This window comes from Colobus angolensis, unplaced genomic scaffold (genome assembly GCF_000951035.1).
Source record: "Colobus angolensis palliatus isolate OR3802 unplaced genomic scaffold, Cang.pa_1.0 Scaffold31, whole genome shotgun sequence".
NCBI lineage: Eukaryota > Metazoa > Chordata > Mammalia > Primates > Cercopithecidae > Colobus > Colobus angolensis.
This window is the reverse complement of record NW_012116377.1, coordinates 3,096,679-3,113,162: the sequence shown is the minus strand read 5'-3', so window position 1 is coordinate 3,113,162 and position 16,484 is coordinate 3,096,679. Positions and strand designations below refer to the sequence as shown.

Below are 16,484 nucleotides of genomic sequence, written 5' to 3'. Positions count from 1 at the left end.
AGCTTGCAGTGAGCTGAGATCCGGCCACTGCACTCCAGCCTGGGCGATAGTGCGAGACTCCGTCTCAAAAAAAAAAAAAATCCCCACAGTGTGGAAGGCTCCACCTGTGGACATAGGCAAAGGCCCCTCAGGGTGGGGTGTGGCTCACAGGGTGCCCAAGCCACTCAGGCCTATGGCAGATCCCCTGTCTGCCTGCTTTGCTTAGAGTAAACAGATGTGGGGCCTTGCTAAGTGTTTAAGTATGGCTCCAAAGCAATTTCTTCTAGAAAGCCATCCTCTGTGATCCCTGGGGACGGGCACACTGCAACCTTCACAGTTGCAGGTCCTTCCAGAGGGAAGCTTCATGCCCCAAAGAAGGAAGTGCCTTTTGCACATTTGCTAGCATCTGTGGCCAGGGGAGAAGGGCCAGTCCTATCTGACATGCACATCCCAGTGGCGCAAAGCAGCCACCCTCTGCAGCTCATCAGAATACGTTTAACTCCCATTTTCAAAGCTGAAGCTATGCCTGACCACCTAGAAGCCACCAGCTGGTGGGGCGTGGAGATAGAAATGTTTCACATTATCCAACAGGTTCAGCCTGGGTCGGGGCCAGATAGCACCCTGCTACACAACCACGGCCACACATCTGTCTACTCTGGAAGTAAACTTGATATCCAAGGTTCTCTCGCCTAAAGTAAGATACTCTATAAAATACAGATTTCAGTTTTCTTTAGAAGAGTTACCAGAGTTACCCTATAAAAGAGATGGATGGACAAAAAGGGAGTAGCTTCCTCCACACTGCTGAATTTTGCCCCAAGCAATCTAAGTAGACAGTAGGAAGGCATTTTCTTTTGTGGCATGGCTGGCTTGTCCCGTCTTTGTCCTAGATGCTGGGCCTGTGACATTTAAACACTTTGCGGCACAGGTTGGCAGGTCCGTACCTTCTTATCTCCACAAAGAAACTGCAAATTCCTTAGATTGTGAAGTGGTGAGTGGTTGTGTAGCCACAGCAACACTGAGCACATGGCATTGCTCACTAAAGACTTGACTGCCACGAGAACTGGCTCAGCAGCCAGGACTCACACAGCCTTGCAGGTGACAGGATGTGTGCAGGCCCCAGGGGGTCATTTCACAGAAGAGGGGAGAGAGTGCAGATCACTACTACCTCACTGGCCATGTAGGTGTAGAGAACTTTGCCTTTGATGACAAACCAGAGCTTCTTCCAGTGCCGCTTGCCCCTCTTACACCGGCTGAGATAGCCACTGATGGCAGAGCCCTCTCCAGAGGCAGCCACCTGGCAGGAGGGAAGCAGAGTGGTCAGGTCACCCCAGTGGTCGGGCACAGTTCAAACAGCACAATTCAAAATGACACTGCAAATCATCTGGCTACTTATACTGCTTTGACATTGGATAAGATCTCAGGATCCACCCAATACCAAAGTCAGCAAGATAGTGCTTCATGCTTTTGAGAAACAGGATTTAATAAATGGACCCAGATGACTTTGGGAATGCTGATGCTGCCCCCTAGTGCTGTTTCAGATTCTTAGTTCCCTTTCCCAACCTCAGCCCCTCGACTCAAGAAACTTCGTTCAGGTACTTAGGGGAAAGGTTCTTCCTTCTAAAATTAACTCTTGCACTTTCAACTTATCTCTTCCTCACATTTAGGGAGGGATCCTCTTTGTATTGTGGCCTAAAAGGTTTTATAGTCTCCTGCCTAGTGGGGTGTGTGCAGCGTTAAGTCCTTTTATTATTATTACTACTCTTTGTGGTGGTGGGGGGTAGTAGTATTCTGTCCACAGGCTTTATGTGGTGAGGAACACAGGACTGGAGTAATACCGACCTAGGATTTCCCATCCAGGCTCTACCAATTACTAGGTGGTTAATGATGAGCAATTTGCTGACTTCTAAGTCTCAATTTCCTTACTAGTAAAAGAGGAATGCAATGTAAAAAATGTGAGCTTTATACATATATGTGATTATGAAATGATCTCTAAGACAAATTAAGTGGAGAAAACAGAAGAGATTCTGTATAATATGTTGTCTTTTGGGTAGAAAAAGAAGATATATGAATGTACATCTGTATTATGTATGTGCATGAAAATTTCTAGAAGGATCCATAAGAAACTTGATGGCGGTGGGATTAAGGGAGGCTGGGAAGGATGAGAGACTCACTTTTCATCATATGTGCTGTTTTGTACATTTTTGGGAAAAATGTTTAACCATGTATGTGTTCTTTTTTTTTTGAGACAGTCTCGCTTTGTCTCCAGGCTGGTGTGCAGTGGCGCCATCTCAGCTCACTGCAACCTTCGCCTCCCTGAGATTCAAGTGATTCTCCTGCCTCAGCCTCCTGAGTAGCTGGGACTATAGGCGCGTGACACCACACCCGACTAATTTTTGTATTTTTAGTAGAGATGGGTTTTCACTGTGTTAGCCAGGATGGTCTCGATCTCCTGACCTTGTGATCTGCCCACCTTGGCCTCCCCAAGTGCTGGGATTACAGGCGTGAGCCACCGCGCCCTGCCGTGTTATTTCCAAGATTTTTAATTTGCAAAAGGAACAAGTTAATGGATAAAACTGTACCTATTTAAATTTTCCATTCCCTAACACTTTTTTAAACCCTTGCTACCCGCTACTTGATATTAATGGACTAACTTGGAAGCTGCTGATCACACTTGTGGACCCCTTGTGTATTCACAGGCATACATTGGTCTGTGGTTGTGATTGGACATACAATCTGGTCCTATTTGTGGGATACAATTGAGTTTAGCCAATTCTGAAGTTTCCTGGGGACCGCATGGCCTCCAGGGACGTCAATGCCTGAGCTGGGTTGGGACCCCCAGGATGAGGGAGCAGTGTAGCTCAGAGGCCTGACATGGAAGGACCAACCCAGGAATTTGGCTCCTTTAGACTGAAGAGCCCCTGTGATCTGTGCAGTCTCCTTGAGTACCACATCTAGGCTATGGGGCAGGAGAAAAAGGAGAGAAAAGAAAGAGGAGGAGGGGAGAGGTAGAGAGAAGGATGGGAAAGATGTCTCCTAGCACCATCACTGTCAAGTCAGTCCTCGTAGCTGGGATGCTTCCATTAGGAATGCTCTGTCCAGAAGAGACTGGTCAGGCTGGTTCAGGGCAGGGTCTGACCCCGTCTACCCAGGAGGACCATGAACCTTCCAAATCCCCTACTTTCCGCTTGGGTAGCCTGCCTACTTTACCTCTGTCAGGGCTGAAGGGACTTTCTTCTGCTTCTTGAAGGTCGAGGGGTTAATGCTCTGGAAGACGGATGAAAAGGCACTGCCCGAGAAGCGGGGTGCAGACAGTGGGAAGCTCATGCTCACAGGCCGCTCTGTAACCAAAAGAAGCCGTGGGGAAGGGAGGTGAGAGGCGTGCCTGTGGCTTGTCTTTGGAACGCTTGTCTTTGGAACGCTTGATTCCTGTAAAATCCTTCTAGGAATGTGAGCCATGGGGGTTAAGTGGGACCTGAAAGTCAAGCACTCTCCCTCCTGCAGGAACAGACAAAGGCTATGGGGGATGGGGAGGGGATGCTTTTCCAGGGCGCTGGACAGCCTTTCACCTCCAGGCCTCCAGGTAGCAGGGACTGGGCTGTCTTCTCTGATGACCTCAGTCTAGCCCCATGGAGTGGAGGCAAGAGAAATACTTTAGTTTTAGGCCCAAGATACACCTGCTCTCCTTCCTGGGAACTTCACCCTGCTAGGGCAAGGCCTATCCCTTCAGCACTGACCAGGTCTCTCAAGGGCCGGCTCAGCTTCCCAAGGCTCCTGTGTGGAACAGCCTCCGACCCCAGCTCCTTTGCTGCCAGGCTCATATAGTCCTTAGTCCCAGAAAGGTGCCACAAGACACAGGCCCATAGGACACTTGACGAGAAGGCCTCTGTGGTAAAGGACACAGGAGTTCCCTGCCTCCGTCCCCTTACAGACACACTGACTCCTCAGCTTAGCTACAGAGCTCTTCTTCTGGGGACACCGATCAGTTTTGCACATCTTGGGAAATGGTGCCCTGGTGTGAGCTCGAACCTCTATTTCCTCCCTCCATGGAGTGAACAACTCCCTCCAGGGAAAGCGGTTTCCGGCATGAACCATGGACCACAGAGAAGCCACTGGAGCCTGGGGAGAAGCCACCAGGCCACTTGGAAGAAGGCAAGTGGTCCCCAGGTTACCTCTCATCAGGCCCGGGACAGCCCTGCCCCGCTTCTTCAGCTCCCCGAAGCAGCCGTCGCAGACCTTGGCCATCCTGTCCTTCAGGTACTTCAGCGGGTACTTGTTCCGTGAACAGTTCCGGCATACGATCTGCAGGCCCAGGTGGGAAGATTCTCACCCCTCTCAGTGCGTGCAAAGGAGACCTGCATCCCTCCCCTCCACTCCCTCCGCTAATCCACCCACAACTGCCCTTAGGGAGCCCCGGGTTCTGATCATGGAGCTGTGTGTGGCCTCTACTTTTCCAGCAAGGCTTCATCTTGTTTCTGAGCCAGCGCCTATCTGCTTTTCTGATGAACCTATGCCCTTAACCACTACACGATACTTTTTTCTCCAAGCACAATAGCCATGTATGCTATGGTTTTCTGTTGAAAACATGGTGGTGTGGAAGGGGCCTGGGACTTGGAGCTCTGGTCTGACGATCTATGAAATGGGAATTAGCAATCTGTACCTCTCGGGTTGGTGTGAACACAACTCACTCTGGGGCTTGCAGTAGCTGCTGGATATCCCTGAGCCCCCAGCTGGGCAGGGACATGCCCTTCCCCCACCCCACCCCCATACACACACTCACCCCAGATGGAGCAACTCACCTTGCCACAGGCATGACAGTGATGACGCCGCAGGGTGAGGGAGAAGTCGCAGCCGCAGTTCATGCACATCATGACATGTGTGACAGGCACCAGGGTTGGGGGCCTCTCCCCAAGGCTAACCCCCAGCCTCTCTCGTATCTGCAGCAACAGAATTGGCTGAGTAATGTGGAATGTGGCCAGGAGACCAGCCAGATGCATAGCCCAGTGAGCCCTGCCCTGCTTCTCTGTACAGGGTGTGTGCATGTGTGGGTGAGTGGGTCTGATGCTGAAGGCCTCTCCTGCACCCTCCAGGATGCTCACTCTTGGTTGGGAAACAGCCAGACTGTGAGAACGGGGTTGGGGGTGCCAGGCTCCTAAGTTGCATGGAGGCCGCCCCTGACTAGGGTGGGAGCATAGCAGAGGGGTGGGGGGAGCCAGTGCCCCAAGGACAGGAGCTACACCTCCATCTGGGTGTGAGTGGTGACAGCAGTGCCCGCCCAGGGAACCCCAGGTCTCTGAGGCTAGTGGCCCGTGGGCCCCACCCACCCACTCACCTCCACGCTATGGTGGAATGCAGCCAGAGCCTGGGCCTTGTAGTCCTCAGGGAGGGCTCTGCTCAGACAGCCATACCACTCGTCCCTCTCTGCACAGGAGCTGTGGGCATGGGCTGCAGTGAGCAAAGGCAGGAGCAGCTCTGCCTCCCACCCTCCATCTCAGCATGGATGAGGTCCTCACTCAGATGCCCCATCCTCCTCCCTTGAGCCTACACCTCTCACACTGCCCAGAACCACCACCAAAGAACAGATCACCTGCCACACTAGGTTTACTAGCAGACCACTGGTCCATTAGCTGTCCTTGGACCTATTTCTTCCTATACTGGAATAGCAACAATATTCCCCTAACTCCCAGGGCTGCTGTGGAGATGAAGGAAGATGTGGGACGTGGAACCACATTGTTAACATTGTGCAAAAGCAAGAGTCATTAGGAAGGCCCAGAGGGCCTTTAGGAGACAAACTTTAGTTTCCTTTAGGAAACTTTAAAGTTTCTCCCAAACTTTAGGAGAAACAGGCTGGCAGGGGACAGAGGGCTGGGTACCTGTGGAGGACGAGGCGTAGGTGGGAGCTGGCAAAGGTAAACATCTCTGTCTCCCACCTTCCTCATCTCCCCACATAGCTTCCCAGTCATCCAACAGGCACTTTCCAAGTCCCTGCTCTGCACCAGGGAGGGCTTCTTGAGGGGCAAGAGCTACGCCTGGGCTGTGTGCCAGGTAGCTGGGTGGAGTTCTCACAGTGTCCACTAGATGTCGCACCTACACCGCAGATAAGTGTGCAGCCTGCCCCAGAAAGCAAGCATAAGGGCCCGCTGGCCTGGGCAGGAGCAGTGCTGCCAGGCAGTGGCTGAATCAGCACTGTGGGCAGCAAGACACCATGTCTCTAAAAGGCGATGAATGGGTCCTGCTGTCCCTTGGGAGCTTCAAGTGTGAAGTGTCTGGACTAGCAGGAAGGTGACTGGCATACTAAAGGCCACTGTCCTCGCCCTGGGAGATGGGCAGCCCCACCTAAAGGCCACGTGTGACCTTGGAAAGGTCACCACCTTCATGTCATGGCCGGACTAACAGAAACTATATGCTGGCAGCCTCCTGCCCTTGATTTTATCACAAGGAGAGGTGAGGCCACAACCCCCACCCAGGCATCATCTCCTCCAGGAAGACTTCCCTCACTCCTCCAGATGGGGCAGTCCCTCCTTTGGGTTTCCAAGCCCTCTTCTACTCCCTCATGCCGTAGACTGTAATAGATAAGAGCTCTGGTCCACACAGTCCCGGGTTCAAACTCCAGTTCCACCTCACCTGGCTGTGTGACCCTTTTGCAAGCCTCGACTCCCTATGCATGGAAGAGCCACAAACCCCAGCTCTAAGGGTGGTGATGAGGATCACGGAGGTGCCTGAGGCCTGACAGGTGTCCAATGCCTGCTACTGTTGTCATTACCACTATTAATTGTTACAGCAGTTACTGCCCTGCATCTGAAGCAGTTTAAAACTCTCCTACCTGTAATGTGGGCTCCTGGAGAGCACAACAAGGGCTAAATTGTTTGTGTCTTCAGCCCCGGACCTGGCACTGAAGTGTAGCTAATACATGCTTAATTCTTTTTTGGAGACAGGGTCTCACTGTGTTGCCCAGGCTGGTCCCAAACTCCTGGCCTCAAGTAATCCTCCAGCCTCAGCCTCCCAGAGTGATGGGATTACAGGTATGAGCCACCATGCCCCACCTAATAAATGATTTTAATGAGAAAATGCATCTATGAGAATGCATGTGCATGAGTGCATTTAGATCCCATTTCACACTCAGAACCACCCCAACGCAGGATAAACCCCCATGTGATGGGCACCGCTGCCATCCCAGGGTCATGGGCTTCCTGAGAGGAGACACCCAAGCCGCAGAAGCCCTGCTGACCCCTGCCATGCACGTCCCTGGCTAAAGAACTGCCCTTAGCTGGAGCCATACCTGCCTGGTTTCCAAGCCCTTGAGAGCTTGAGCTTACCTTGCCCTGAGAGAAGGAAAAGGGGATGCTCTTTAAGGTCATGGTCTGAAGCCAGAGATGAGGATCCCAGGCAACCTGAGGGCCTGGAGAAAATGCAGACCTTTCTGATAGAAAGGCCATGACCCCTGTGGTCTGAATGTTTGTGTTCCCCCAAATTCAAATGCAGAAATCCTCTTCCCAAAAGCACTGATGTTGGGAGGCAGGGCCTTTGGGAGGTTATGAGGCCATAGGTGTGGAGCCCTCACGAATGAGATTAGTGCTCTTATAAAAGAGGTCCCAGAGAGACCCTTGCTCCTCCCACCATATAAGGTGGCACTGTCTATGTGAGAAGGCACCGTCTTTGAACCAGGAAGCAGAACCTCACCAGACACCAAATCTGCCAGTGCCTTGACCTTGGACTTCCTGACCTCCAGCCTATGACAAATTTCTGTTGTTTATAAGCCACCCAGTTTATGGTATTTTTGTTACAGTGGCCTGAATGGACTAAGACACCACAGAGACAGGGCAACATAAGTGTTGAACGCTCACTTATTATTTCTTTTCTCTCATCTTCTAGACAGGAAAGCAAAAAGGCAGGCCACTTTATGAACAGCAGCACACAATACATTTTTTACTTGCCTTAACTTTTCGTGTTGCTACAGAGACCCAATCATCCATAAAGAGCTCCACAAACATGAGACACTGCTGCTGTCGTATTTAAGCCATGGTGTCTAGAAACCCCTGAAGTTGTATATAAAATTTGATGAGTGTGTACATTTTTTGAGGGGAGAAAAGTTTTTATCAAATTCCCCAAAAGGTTAGGAAACACGGAAAAGAAAAAAAGTCCTTTGACCCAGAAGGATACCAAAATAAAAACGGCACATCCTTATCTGTTGTTCTGAAACTTCCCATGCTCACACCTCTGCCTTGTGCGCCATCCTCCCTCCACCTGCCCGTACCTCGCAGACAGCATCAGGCAGGACTCGGAAGTCTCAATCTTTAGAGCGTAGGGCACTTTCTCCATCACAGGGCGGCTGACCTGGAAAACCAACAGCAGCCTCCTTCAGGGTGGGGCAGGGAGGGGCAAGTGCACACCGGCTTCTCCTGGCAGCAGATGAACAGAGGGACCGTGTCCACCTACTGCCGTTCTCTAGCCCCAGGGCATACCTTTCTGTGATGGTAGGTGCTGTTAAAGGTACCTGGCTGCCAGCTCCGTCATTCTTGGCCACTCACCCACCGCTGGGAAGGCTGCAGAGCATCATGCTCATGGACCAGCCTGGGCAACCCCAGGTGCACTGTCAAGTACCTGCCCAGTGACCATGTCTCCCATTCCTTTTTCTAACAGTCTCCTCAATAGAGCCTTTGGTTCCAAAAGGGAACAAACCTCCATGCTGAGAAAGGTGCTTCCTCCTTCCCCTTCCCCATGGTAAAGAGCCTACAGGATCAAGAGAGATTGCACAGTGCCTCTTACAGCTCTCCTGGCCATCCCTGCCTCTGCCCTTGACAATGAGAACCACCTGCGGCTCCACTGTCCCACCTCAGTGTCGCCCTCTCTGACTTCAGCCCCCTGTTGCACCAGAATTAACTTCCTAAAACCTCCTGCTCCTCAAGGTCCCCAGTAGCTCCCTAGTGTTCCCATCTTTGGGACCAAGTTACATGGAGCTAAGCCCCACACATATGCCCATATTCACAACAGCATTACTCACAACAGCCTAAAGGTGGAAGCCACCCAGTGTCCATCGGCAGAGGGTTGAATAAACACCATGTGGTCTATCCACACAACGGAAGGAAAATTCTGACCCATACTACAGATGACAGGGATCAACCTTGAGGACACTGTGCTAAGTGAAACAAGGACCAATACTGTGTGACCCCTCTCATTCGAGGTATCCAGAGCAGTCAAATTCATGGAGACAGAAAGTAGAACGGTGGGTACCAGGGGCTGGGAAGGAGAGGGGAATGGAGAGTTGGTGTTTAATGTTGGCCGAGTTCAGTCTGGGGAGAGGAAAGAGTTCTGAGATGGATGGTGGCGCTGGATACACAGCAATGTAAATGTGCTTAGTGCCACAGAACTGTACATTTAAAAATGGTTACTTTAAAAATAATATGTATTTTATCACAATTAAAAAAAATTACCAAACACCTGCTTGTTCCCCCAACCCAGGCCCTTCCTTATGCATTTTCCTCCTTGTAGGATGCCCCCCTCTCTTTCCTCCTGATCCGACCAAATATTACCCACTCTAAGGGTTCAGTCCCCTCTTCCAGGAAGCCCTCCATCCCCCTCTCCTCTCCCTGGGCACCAACCTGCTGTAGCCCAATACTGTTTCCACAGGGCCTCCCTCTTCCAGCTGGTCTGGGTGCTGCTAGGAGCAAGATGCTGTCCCTTTCTCCCCTGGGGTCTCCCTGTCCCCCAACCCTGGGGTACCTTCCACCAGACATTTACCTTCATGCTGGCCACAGCCAATGTGTTCTTCAGCCGGTACTTCCCATCCTTCTGGGGATAGGTGTACAGGAGCACATCGTTCATCTGGAGAGAGGGAAACCCCGTTAGAGTCCCCTGGTCCCAGACGGCTGCGCCAGGCTTCTGTCCTCAAAGGATCCCCGAGCTCCGCTGTGCACAGGCATGTTGTATTCCTCAGTAACCCCCACAGGTGCGCAGAAACATTGTGGCCAAAATGTGAGCCCCTTCCTTGCCATTCTACTCCTGGTTCAATGCTCGAGGGGAATAAACGCATATGCCCTCAAGAAGTCATGTGTGAGAATGTTCACAGGGGCTTTATTTGTAACAGCCAAATAGTGGGGACAATTCCAATGTCTATCTGCAGGTGAATGGATAAGCTAACTGGTCTATCCATACCACAGAATACCTTATAGCAGCCAGAAGGAACACGCCGCCAATACATACCACCACGTGGATGTATCTCAAAATCATGCTGAGTGAAGAAGCGAGGCACAAGAGAGTTACGCTGTTTGATGACATTTCTGTGACATTCCAGAACAGGCAGAACTAATCTAAAGAGGGATGAAAGTCAGGCCACTGGTTGATGGGGGCCCCCGGGGTTGGGAGAAATGAACTCCAAACAGGCACAGAGGAACTTTCTGGTGGTTGGAGATGTTCCACATCTCGACCCAGGTGGTGGTTACACTGTGATATACACTTGTCAGTACCGACTAACACATATGCTTAAGGTTGATGCATTTCACTATAAAAATTAAAGCTCAATAAAGTATAGTTAAGGAAGGGTTGGGAGACACCTTGAGGAGAGGAAAGTGGTGGGCCCTGCTTGCTGCTGTACTTCCAGGTCCCTTCACAGAGTAGGTGCTCAATTAATATTTGTTGAATTAACAACTAAAGCCCTCCCAACAGCAGGGCATATAGAAAGACATGTAATGAAAGTCACTTTATCTCCTTAGGAGAGAGTATTTCTGTTTAGCTAAACAATTTCAGGTGTGAGAAGATGACATCACGCTCAGGGTTGTAAATCCTGACCACGTTATGGACCAGCGTGGAGACTATATGACCAAGCCCTTTCCTCAGCTGAGTCTCAGGCTCCTCTGGGAAATGGGCAACACTACCACCATTACTTATCATGGACACGCAGAGAATGCCCTCTCCATATGTGACCAATATGAACCTGGGGTGAGCCCTTTTCACACGGGGCCAAATGAACCAGAATAAGCCCACTAAACATGGAGCCAACATGAACCAGGGGAGTCCTTTACACATGGCACCAACATGAACCAGGGGGAGCCCTGTACACATGGCGCCAACATCAACCAGGGGGAGACCTTTCCACCTGGAACATGAACTAGGGAGCGCTGTGTGCACGTGGCACCAATGTGAACCAAAGTGCGCCCTGTACACACGGCGCCAACATGAAACAGGGTGAGCCCCAGACATGGCACCAACATCAGTCAGGGTGAGCCCTGTACACATGTTGCCAACATGAACTATGGTGAGCCCTGGACATACGGCGCCAACATCAACCAGGATGAGCCCTACACACATGGTGCCAACATGAACCAAATTGAATGTTCTACACATGGTGCCAGCATAAACCAGAGTGAGCCCTGGACACATGGCATCAACGTGAACCAGGATAAGTCCTGGACACATGGTGCCAATGTGAACCAAGGCAAGTCCTCTACGCATGGTGCTGACATGAGCCAAGGAGAGCCCCGCAGGCATGGAAGAAAACATGAAGTAGGGGTGTGTAAGGACGGAACAAGACAATGCATGTGAAAAGTCAGAATGAATACTTCTCTTCCCCTGATAGACAGAGCCTGCTGAGGGAACAGAATGAGGTTTCCCACAGCTAGCTCTTCTCGGGACTCCAAGGTTCCAGCTATGGCAATGCAGGAGACTTGGCCCACCACTGACCCCTCCATGGGACCTCAGGAACCTCTCCCTCTCTCTGGGCCTTGCTGTGTCCCAACAGAGTTGGAGTGGGTGGGGGTTGGTGCACTTAACTGTGAGGGCCAGGTGTTGAATGTTTCAGGCCTCTGCTTCCACCCCTCAACTCTGCTGCTGTGCAAAGCAGCCACAGACGACCCATGACAGAATGCACGTGGCTGTGTTCCAACAGAACTTTATCAACAAAAATTGGCGTCCGGCTGGCGTTGGCCTGCAGCTCTAGTTTGTGAAGCCCTGTTCTTGCCCTGCTTTCTAAGAGTGGCAGGCGATATGGTGCACTGACACTGATTCTGCACCAGGCACTGGACCAAACCCCTGACTTCACTCCCACAGTCCTAATGTACACTCCCACAGTACTAATGTGCAGGCACCATGATCATCATCCTCATTTCCCAGAGGGAGAAACTGAGGCCCAGAGAGGCCAGAGGCCATGCCTGAGGTCACAGCTAGCAGGTAGTGGAGCCAGGGGTATGGCTTGATGAGTGTCCCTCCAGTGTGTTCGGGAGGGAATGTCAGAGCTGCTCCCACAGTGAACCTGCGCACAGGTTCACGAACCTTGCCCATGAACCCTCCCAGCCTCAGGGAACCGACCTGTGTCACTTGGGAGAGCAGCCCCAGCCTCTCTGTGATGGTCCCTCAAGCTCCTGCTGCCATGGCAACTTTCATGAGCACCCTAAGGTTTCCTTCGGGGTTCAGGACCAGGCTGCCTCCTAATTTGCCCATGGCTCTCCTGCCTGCTTCAAAGTACATGCTTTACAGCCCCAGCTTGGAGGAAGGAGGAAAAGCCCATCAAGAATGGGTAGGGGCTTCCCACTGTAAGGAGCCACCAGGGGGCAGCCCCACCTGCAGCATGGGACACTTTCCGCAATCTAACAAAACTGCTGGGCACGGGCGCTCAGATGCCCCGACTCTGTTCTGCAGTTCAGATTATTTTCTGAAACTGGCACCTTTGAGGAAGAAAAATTCTTCCTAAGTGTGTCTGTTCACCATGGCACTCCCTGGCTTGAGCACCTGTCGGGCCGCCCTACTCCCACGTACGCCTGCATTAGACAGTTATCAACACTGCTCAGTGGAAAGGCTGTGCTGAGCCAGAGGAACAAGAGGGCCCAGGTTCAGACTGTGGGGCTTATGGCCTAATCATGGCGGGGTAATCAGAGGGACGCAGGCCTATCCCTGAGGGAAGGAGATGTTCTGATAAAGGGCCATGCCAGACTGGGGGAGTGTGGGGGTAGAGGAAAAGCAGGGCTAGAGGAGGAGGAGGGGGAGGGGAAGCGGGGGTGGCGGCTAGGCTTCCGTAGAAAGTGCTATCTGAGCTTGGCTTGAAGGGGAGGAGCTGGCACCCTTCTCAAAGAGCCTCAGGTGTGTGAGGGCCAGTGAGCCAAGACCAGGGACAGATGAAGCAGAGAACGGGGTGAGGACAGATTGGGGAAAGCCAGGCTGCTGTGTCTGTTCCTGGCATTCAAGGTCCCTGGGAGAGGCACAGAGATCAGAGGGGCATGGCCAGAGGAGGTGGCCAGATGCAAATGGCTGAGGGGCCAAGACAGAGCTCCACCCTGTGCCAACTGCCACCTCACTGCTTCCCTTGTTTTAAACATCAGGGAGCTGAAGCTCAGGGAGGTAATGGGATGTGCCCATGGGTCTCACACCAGTCACTGTCAGAGCTGGGGTCTGCATCTGGTCTGTCTGCCTCTCCATCGCCATCCTGTATGGCCTCCCTTTTGCATCCTGAAGAGGGGGAATTCACAGGGACCCAACTCCCTGCAGGGCTGTGCTGGGGTAGGGAGCTGATGAAATCTGTAGCTCTAGATAGAGAGGGAGGACCTGTGACCCATGGAACAACTGTCAATGGGAAGGAAGAAACTGTTGTAACTACTATCAGATAAGTGGCTTCTACCTCCCAGGCACGTAATTAAATGCCAGGAATTTAATTCTCAAAACCACCCAGTCTTTCCACTTTTCCTGGTGGGAAACTTGAGGCTCGCACATGTCTGTGAGTTGTCCAAGGGTCACAGAAGAAGTAAGTGTCCCACGGGGCAGGATCTAACCAGTTCCGTCTGGCTCATTACCTGCCCCTACATTCAGGGATGTCTCCTCAATGGAGAGAATTTTTTTTTTTGAGATGAAGTCTCACTCTGTCGCCCAGGCTGGAGTGCAGTGGCACGATCTGGGCTCACTGCAACCTCCGCCTCCCAGGTTCAAGCCATTCTCCTGCCTCAGCCTCCTGAGTAGCTGGGACTACAGGCACCCGCTACTATGCCTGGCTCATTTTTTGTATTTTTAGTAGAGATGGGGTTTCACCATGTTCGCCAGGTTGGTCTCGAACTCCAGACCTAATGACCCGCCTGCCTCAGCCTCCCAAAGCGCTGCGATTACAGGCATGAGCCATCGCGCCCAGTCGGGAATTTTCAAAATTTAGACTTGTCTAACATGGAATAAAAAATGTCTTCCACCACTGGACTCCAAGACCCACAGCAGGGCAGAGGCTATGTCTACACACCAGCACAGTTCCTGGCACGCAGAGGAGATGGATAATAGGCTGCAGAATGAATGAATGTTACAGCAGGCAGTGAGTTCCCCAACACTGGAGGCGTTTAAGCAGAGGTTAAAAAAAAAAAAAAGACGACCTAGAGAAAAGGACTCAAGCATCTGTGGGGGCTTTGAAATCCTTCTGAGAACCCAAATCTAAACCACACGCTGCTTGGCTCTCAGATCCCTCTCAAAATCCCCCCGGGGGCCCACTCTCCTCTTGCCTGCAGCTAAATCTCACCCACTGCAGCACTGACTAGCCAGAGTGAGGCATTCTCAGGGGAGGAAAGAAACAGCTCTTAGGAGGGAGGGGAGGGAGGGAGACTCTGGACTTGGGTCACTTAGTGCCTCATGCAGAGCCTGAGGCCACCAGCCATCCGGGCCCAGCACACCCTGCCAGCACTGCAGGCCCCATACTTCCTAGACAGGCTCAGGATTTCTCCACCAGTGCCACCAGCTCTCTCTGGAATTCAGCCCTCAAGTGGCCCCTCTATGGGCAGGGCCTATTTGGGGCATGGGGAAGACCCCACTCGGGAGCAGAAGGCTGCAGACAAAGGCTTCTTGAGGCTCACAGAGCTCCTCCAAGACACCACACTCCTCATGCCTCTATCCTTTGCTTAGGCCCTTCCGTCTCCTGAAATGCCCTTCCTTAGTGCACCCGCCAAACTTCCATCCTTCCTCCAGGGTGAACTCGGGTAGAATTTTCTTCAGGAAGCATATGAAACACTGAGCACAGCGTGCGCACCCGGCAGATATTCCATACACGGCAGCGCTGTCGTGGCTGTGGCTCCTCTTCTCTTTACCTCCGGCCCTCTTTAGTCCTCTTTGCACCCGAGATTCCCTCCATATCACGCTCATAACTCTGCATTTACAATGGGCTGTCTGCTTGCTTCTCCCTCCCATTAGACTCTGATGGCTGAGGGCAAGACCTGGGATTTTTCTTTCTTTGTTTCTAGCACCAGCACACATGAGGTGCTCAGTCAACACCTGGAACAGAGAGAGTTTGTAGACTCTTACCACAGCCTGTCTCTCCCACTGCACACGGTGCTCTAACGAAGTATGAGGAAGCTGGGAGAGGCAGCCATGGCGGACAGAACAACGAATGACAGCAGAAGTGCAGAAGCAAGAGAAAAACTGTGCCCAGCAGAGAGCTTGAAAGACATGGCCACTTGGGGGTCTCAGGACTGGGGCACTCAACAGCCACTAAGGCCGATACAGCTACACCCTAGGCCGGGACACTCCCTGGTATGCAAGACTCCAGCTGTCCATAAGCAAAAATGTTAAATCACGTCGAGTCTCCTGCACAGTAGAGAAAGTGCAGGACTTGGGTCACAACCCTTGGCTCCTTCCTGGGCTTCTGCCACCATCCTCTCGGGAGGCCTGGCTACAGCGACTTTCCTTTCTGGACCTTGGTTCTCCGAGCATTAGATAAGGTGGTTGACAGACATCTACGGTGGGGATGTGGGCAACTACATCTCGCCAACATTCCACTCCAAATCATTCAAATAACAAATGAGCAGTAGGCTGTGGTGTCCAAGGGCGAAGCTCTCAGCTGTCCGGAATGATCCTCACCCCCAAATTTCTGTTCTGTTCTACTCTCCTCTCACCCTCTTCCACTTGTCCTTGAATTAGGGCCCTCGAAAACCTCACAGAACTTGACAGTTCCTGAGCTGGCCTTGGGGACCAGGCACTTACCAGAAATAGGTGCCGGGGTCGTCTGTTTTTCCCTGTTACTTTCATCAGCGTCCCTTCCTTCAGAAACTCCTGTGGGGAGAGAAGCAGAACTGGGCTGTCAGGCTGATGCCTCCTGAAGGCTGATGCCCCCCACAAGGGTGTGGGGAAGGCCCCTGAGTGGAAACTTAAATCATAAAGCCTCCCAGAGGACCCAAGAGCAGCTAGCAGATAAATCCCTGCTCACAAGAGAGGTGCTGTATATGCTAGAGCAGGGCTGGGTCATAGTCCTGAAAGACAGCACCCTGAATGTCATAATCCCTAAAGTCTAAATCTCAAAAGTCTAAAATCCTTAACATAAAAAATTCCAAATATCAGCCTGGGTGCCATGGCGTGTGTCTGTAGCCTCAGCTACTCGAAAGTGTCACTTGAGCTCAGGAGTCCAAGACCAGCCTGGGCAACTTAATAAGACCCTGTCGCAAAAAAACAAAACACTCACAAAATTCTGAAAATCACAATCACAGGAGAGCTGCATTACGTTAGGCGGAATTATAATTAAGTATGATTTAAGGAGATGTGTGAGGGGGGCTGAGCTGACAAGG

At 51.8% G+C, this 16,484-nt stretch overlaps 1 protein-coding gene across 2 annotated transcripts in view; it reads right to left on the bottom strand.

Annotated features, from left to right (window-relative positions):
* The window catches only part of LOC105517915 (FYVE, RhoGEF and PH domain-containing protein 5), a 116,738-nt gene that overhangs the window by 7,532 nt on the left and 92,722 nt on the right, over positions 1 to 16,484 (bottom strand). Inside the window, exons 11-18 of one of the 2 annotated variants that reach the window (XM_011950680.1) lie at positions 15,907 to 15,975; positions 9,715 to 9,798; positions 8,231 to 8,310; positions 5,309 to 5,408; positions 4,776 to 4,913; positions 4,149 to 4,278; positions 3,187 to 3,317; positions 1,145 to 1,273 (exon numbers count right to left, since the gene is read on the bottom strand). In XM_011950680.1, the coding sequence (XP_011806070.1) occupies positions 1,145 to 1,273; positions 3,187 to 3,317; positions 4,149 to 4,278; positions 4,776 to 4,913; positions 5,309 to 5,408; positions 8,231 to 8,310; positions 9,715 to 9,798; positions 15,907 to 15,975 (861 nt within the window). The remainder of the gene's footprint in view (positions 1 to 1,144; positions 1,274 to 3,186; positions 3,318 to 4,148; positions 4,279 to 4,775; positions 4,914 to 5,308; positions 5,409 to 8,230; positions 8,311 to 9,714; positions 9,799 to 15,906; positions 15,976 to 16,484) is intronic. The other variant, XM_011950681.1, reaches the window with a different exon arrangement.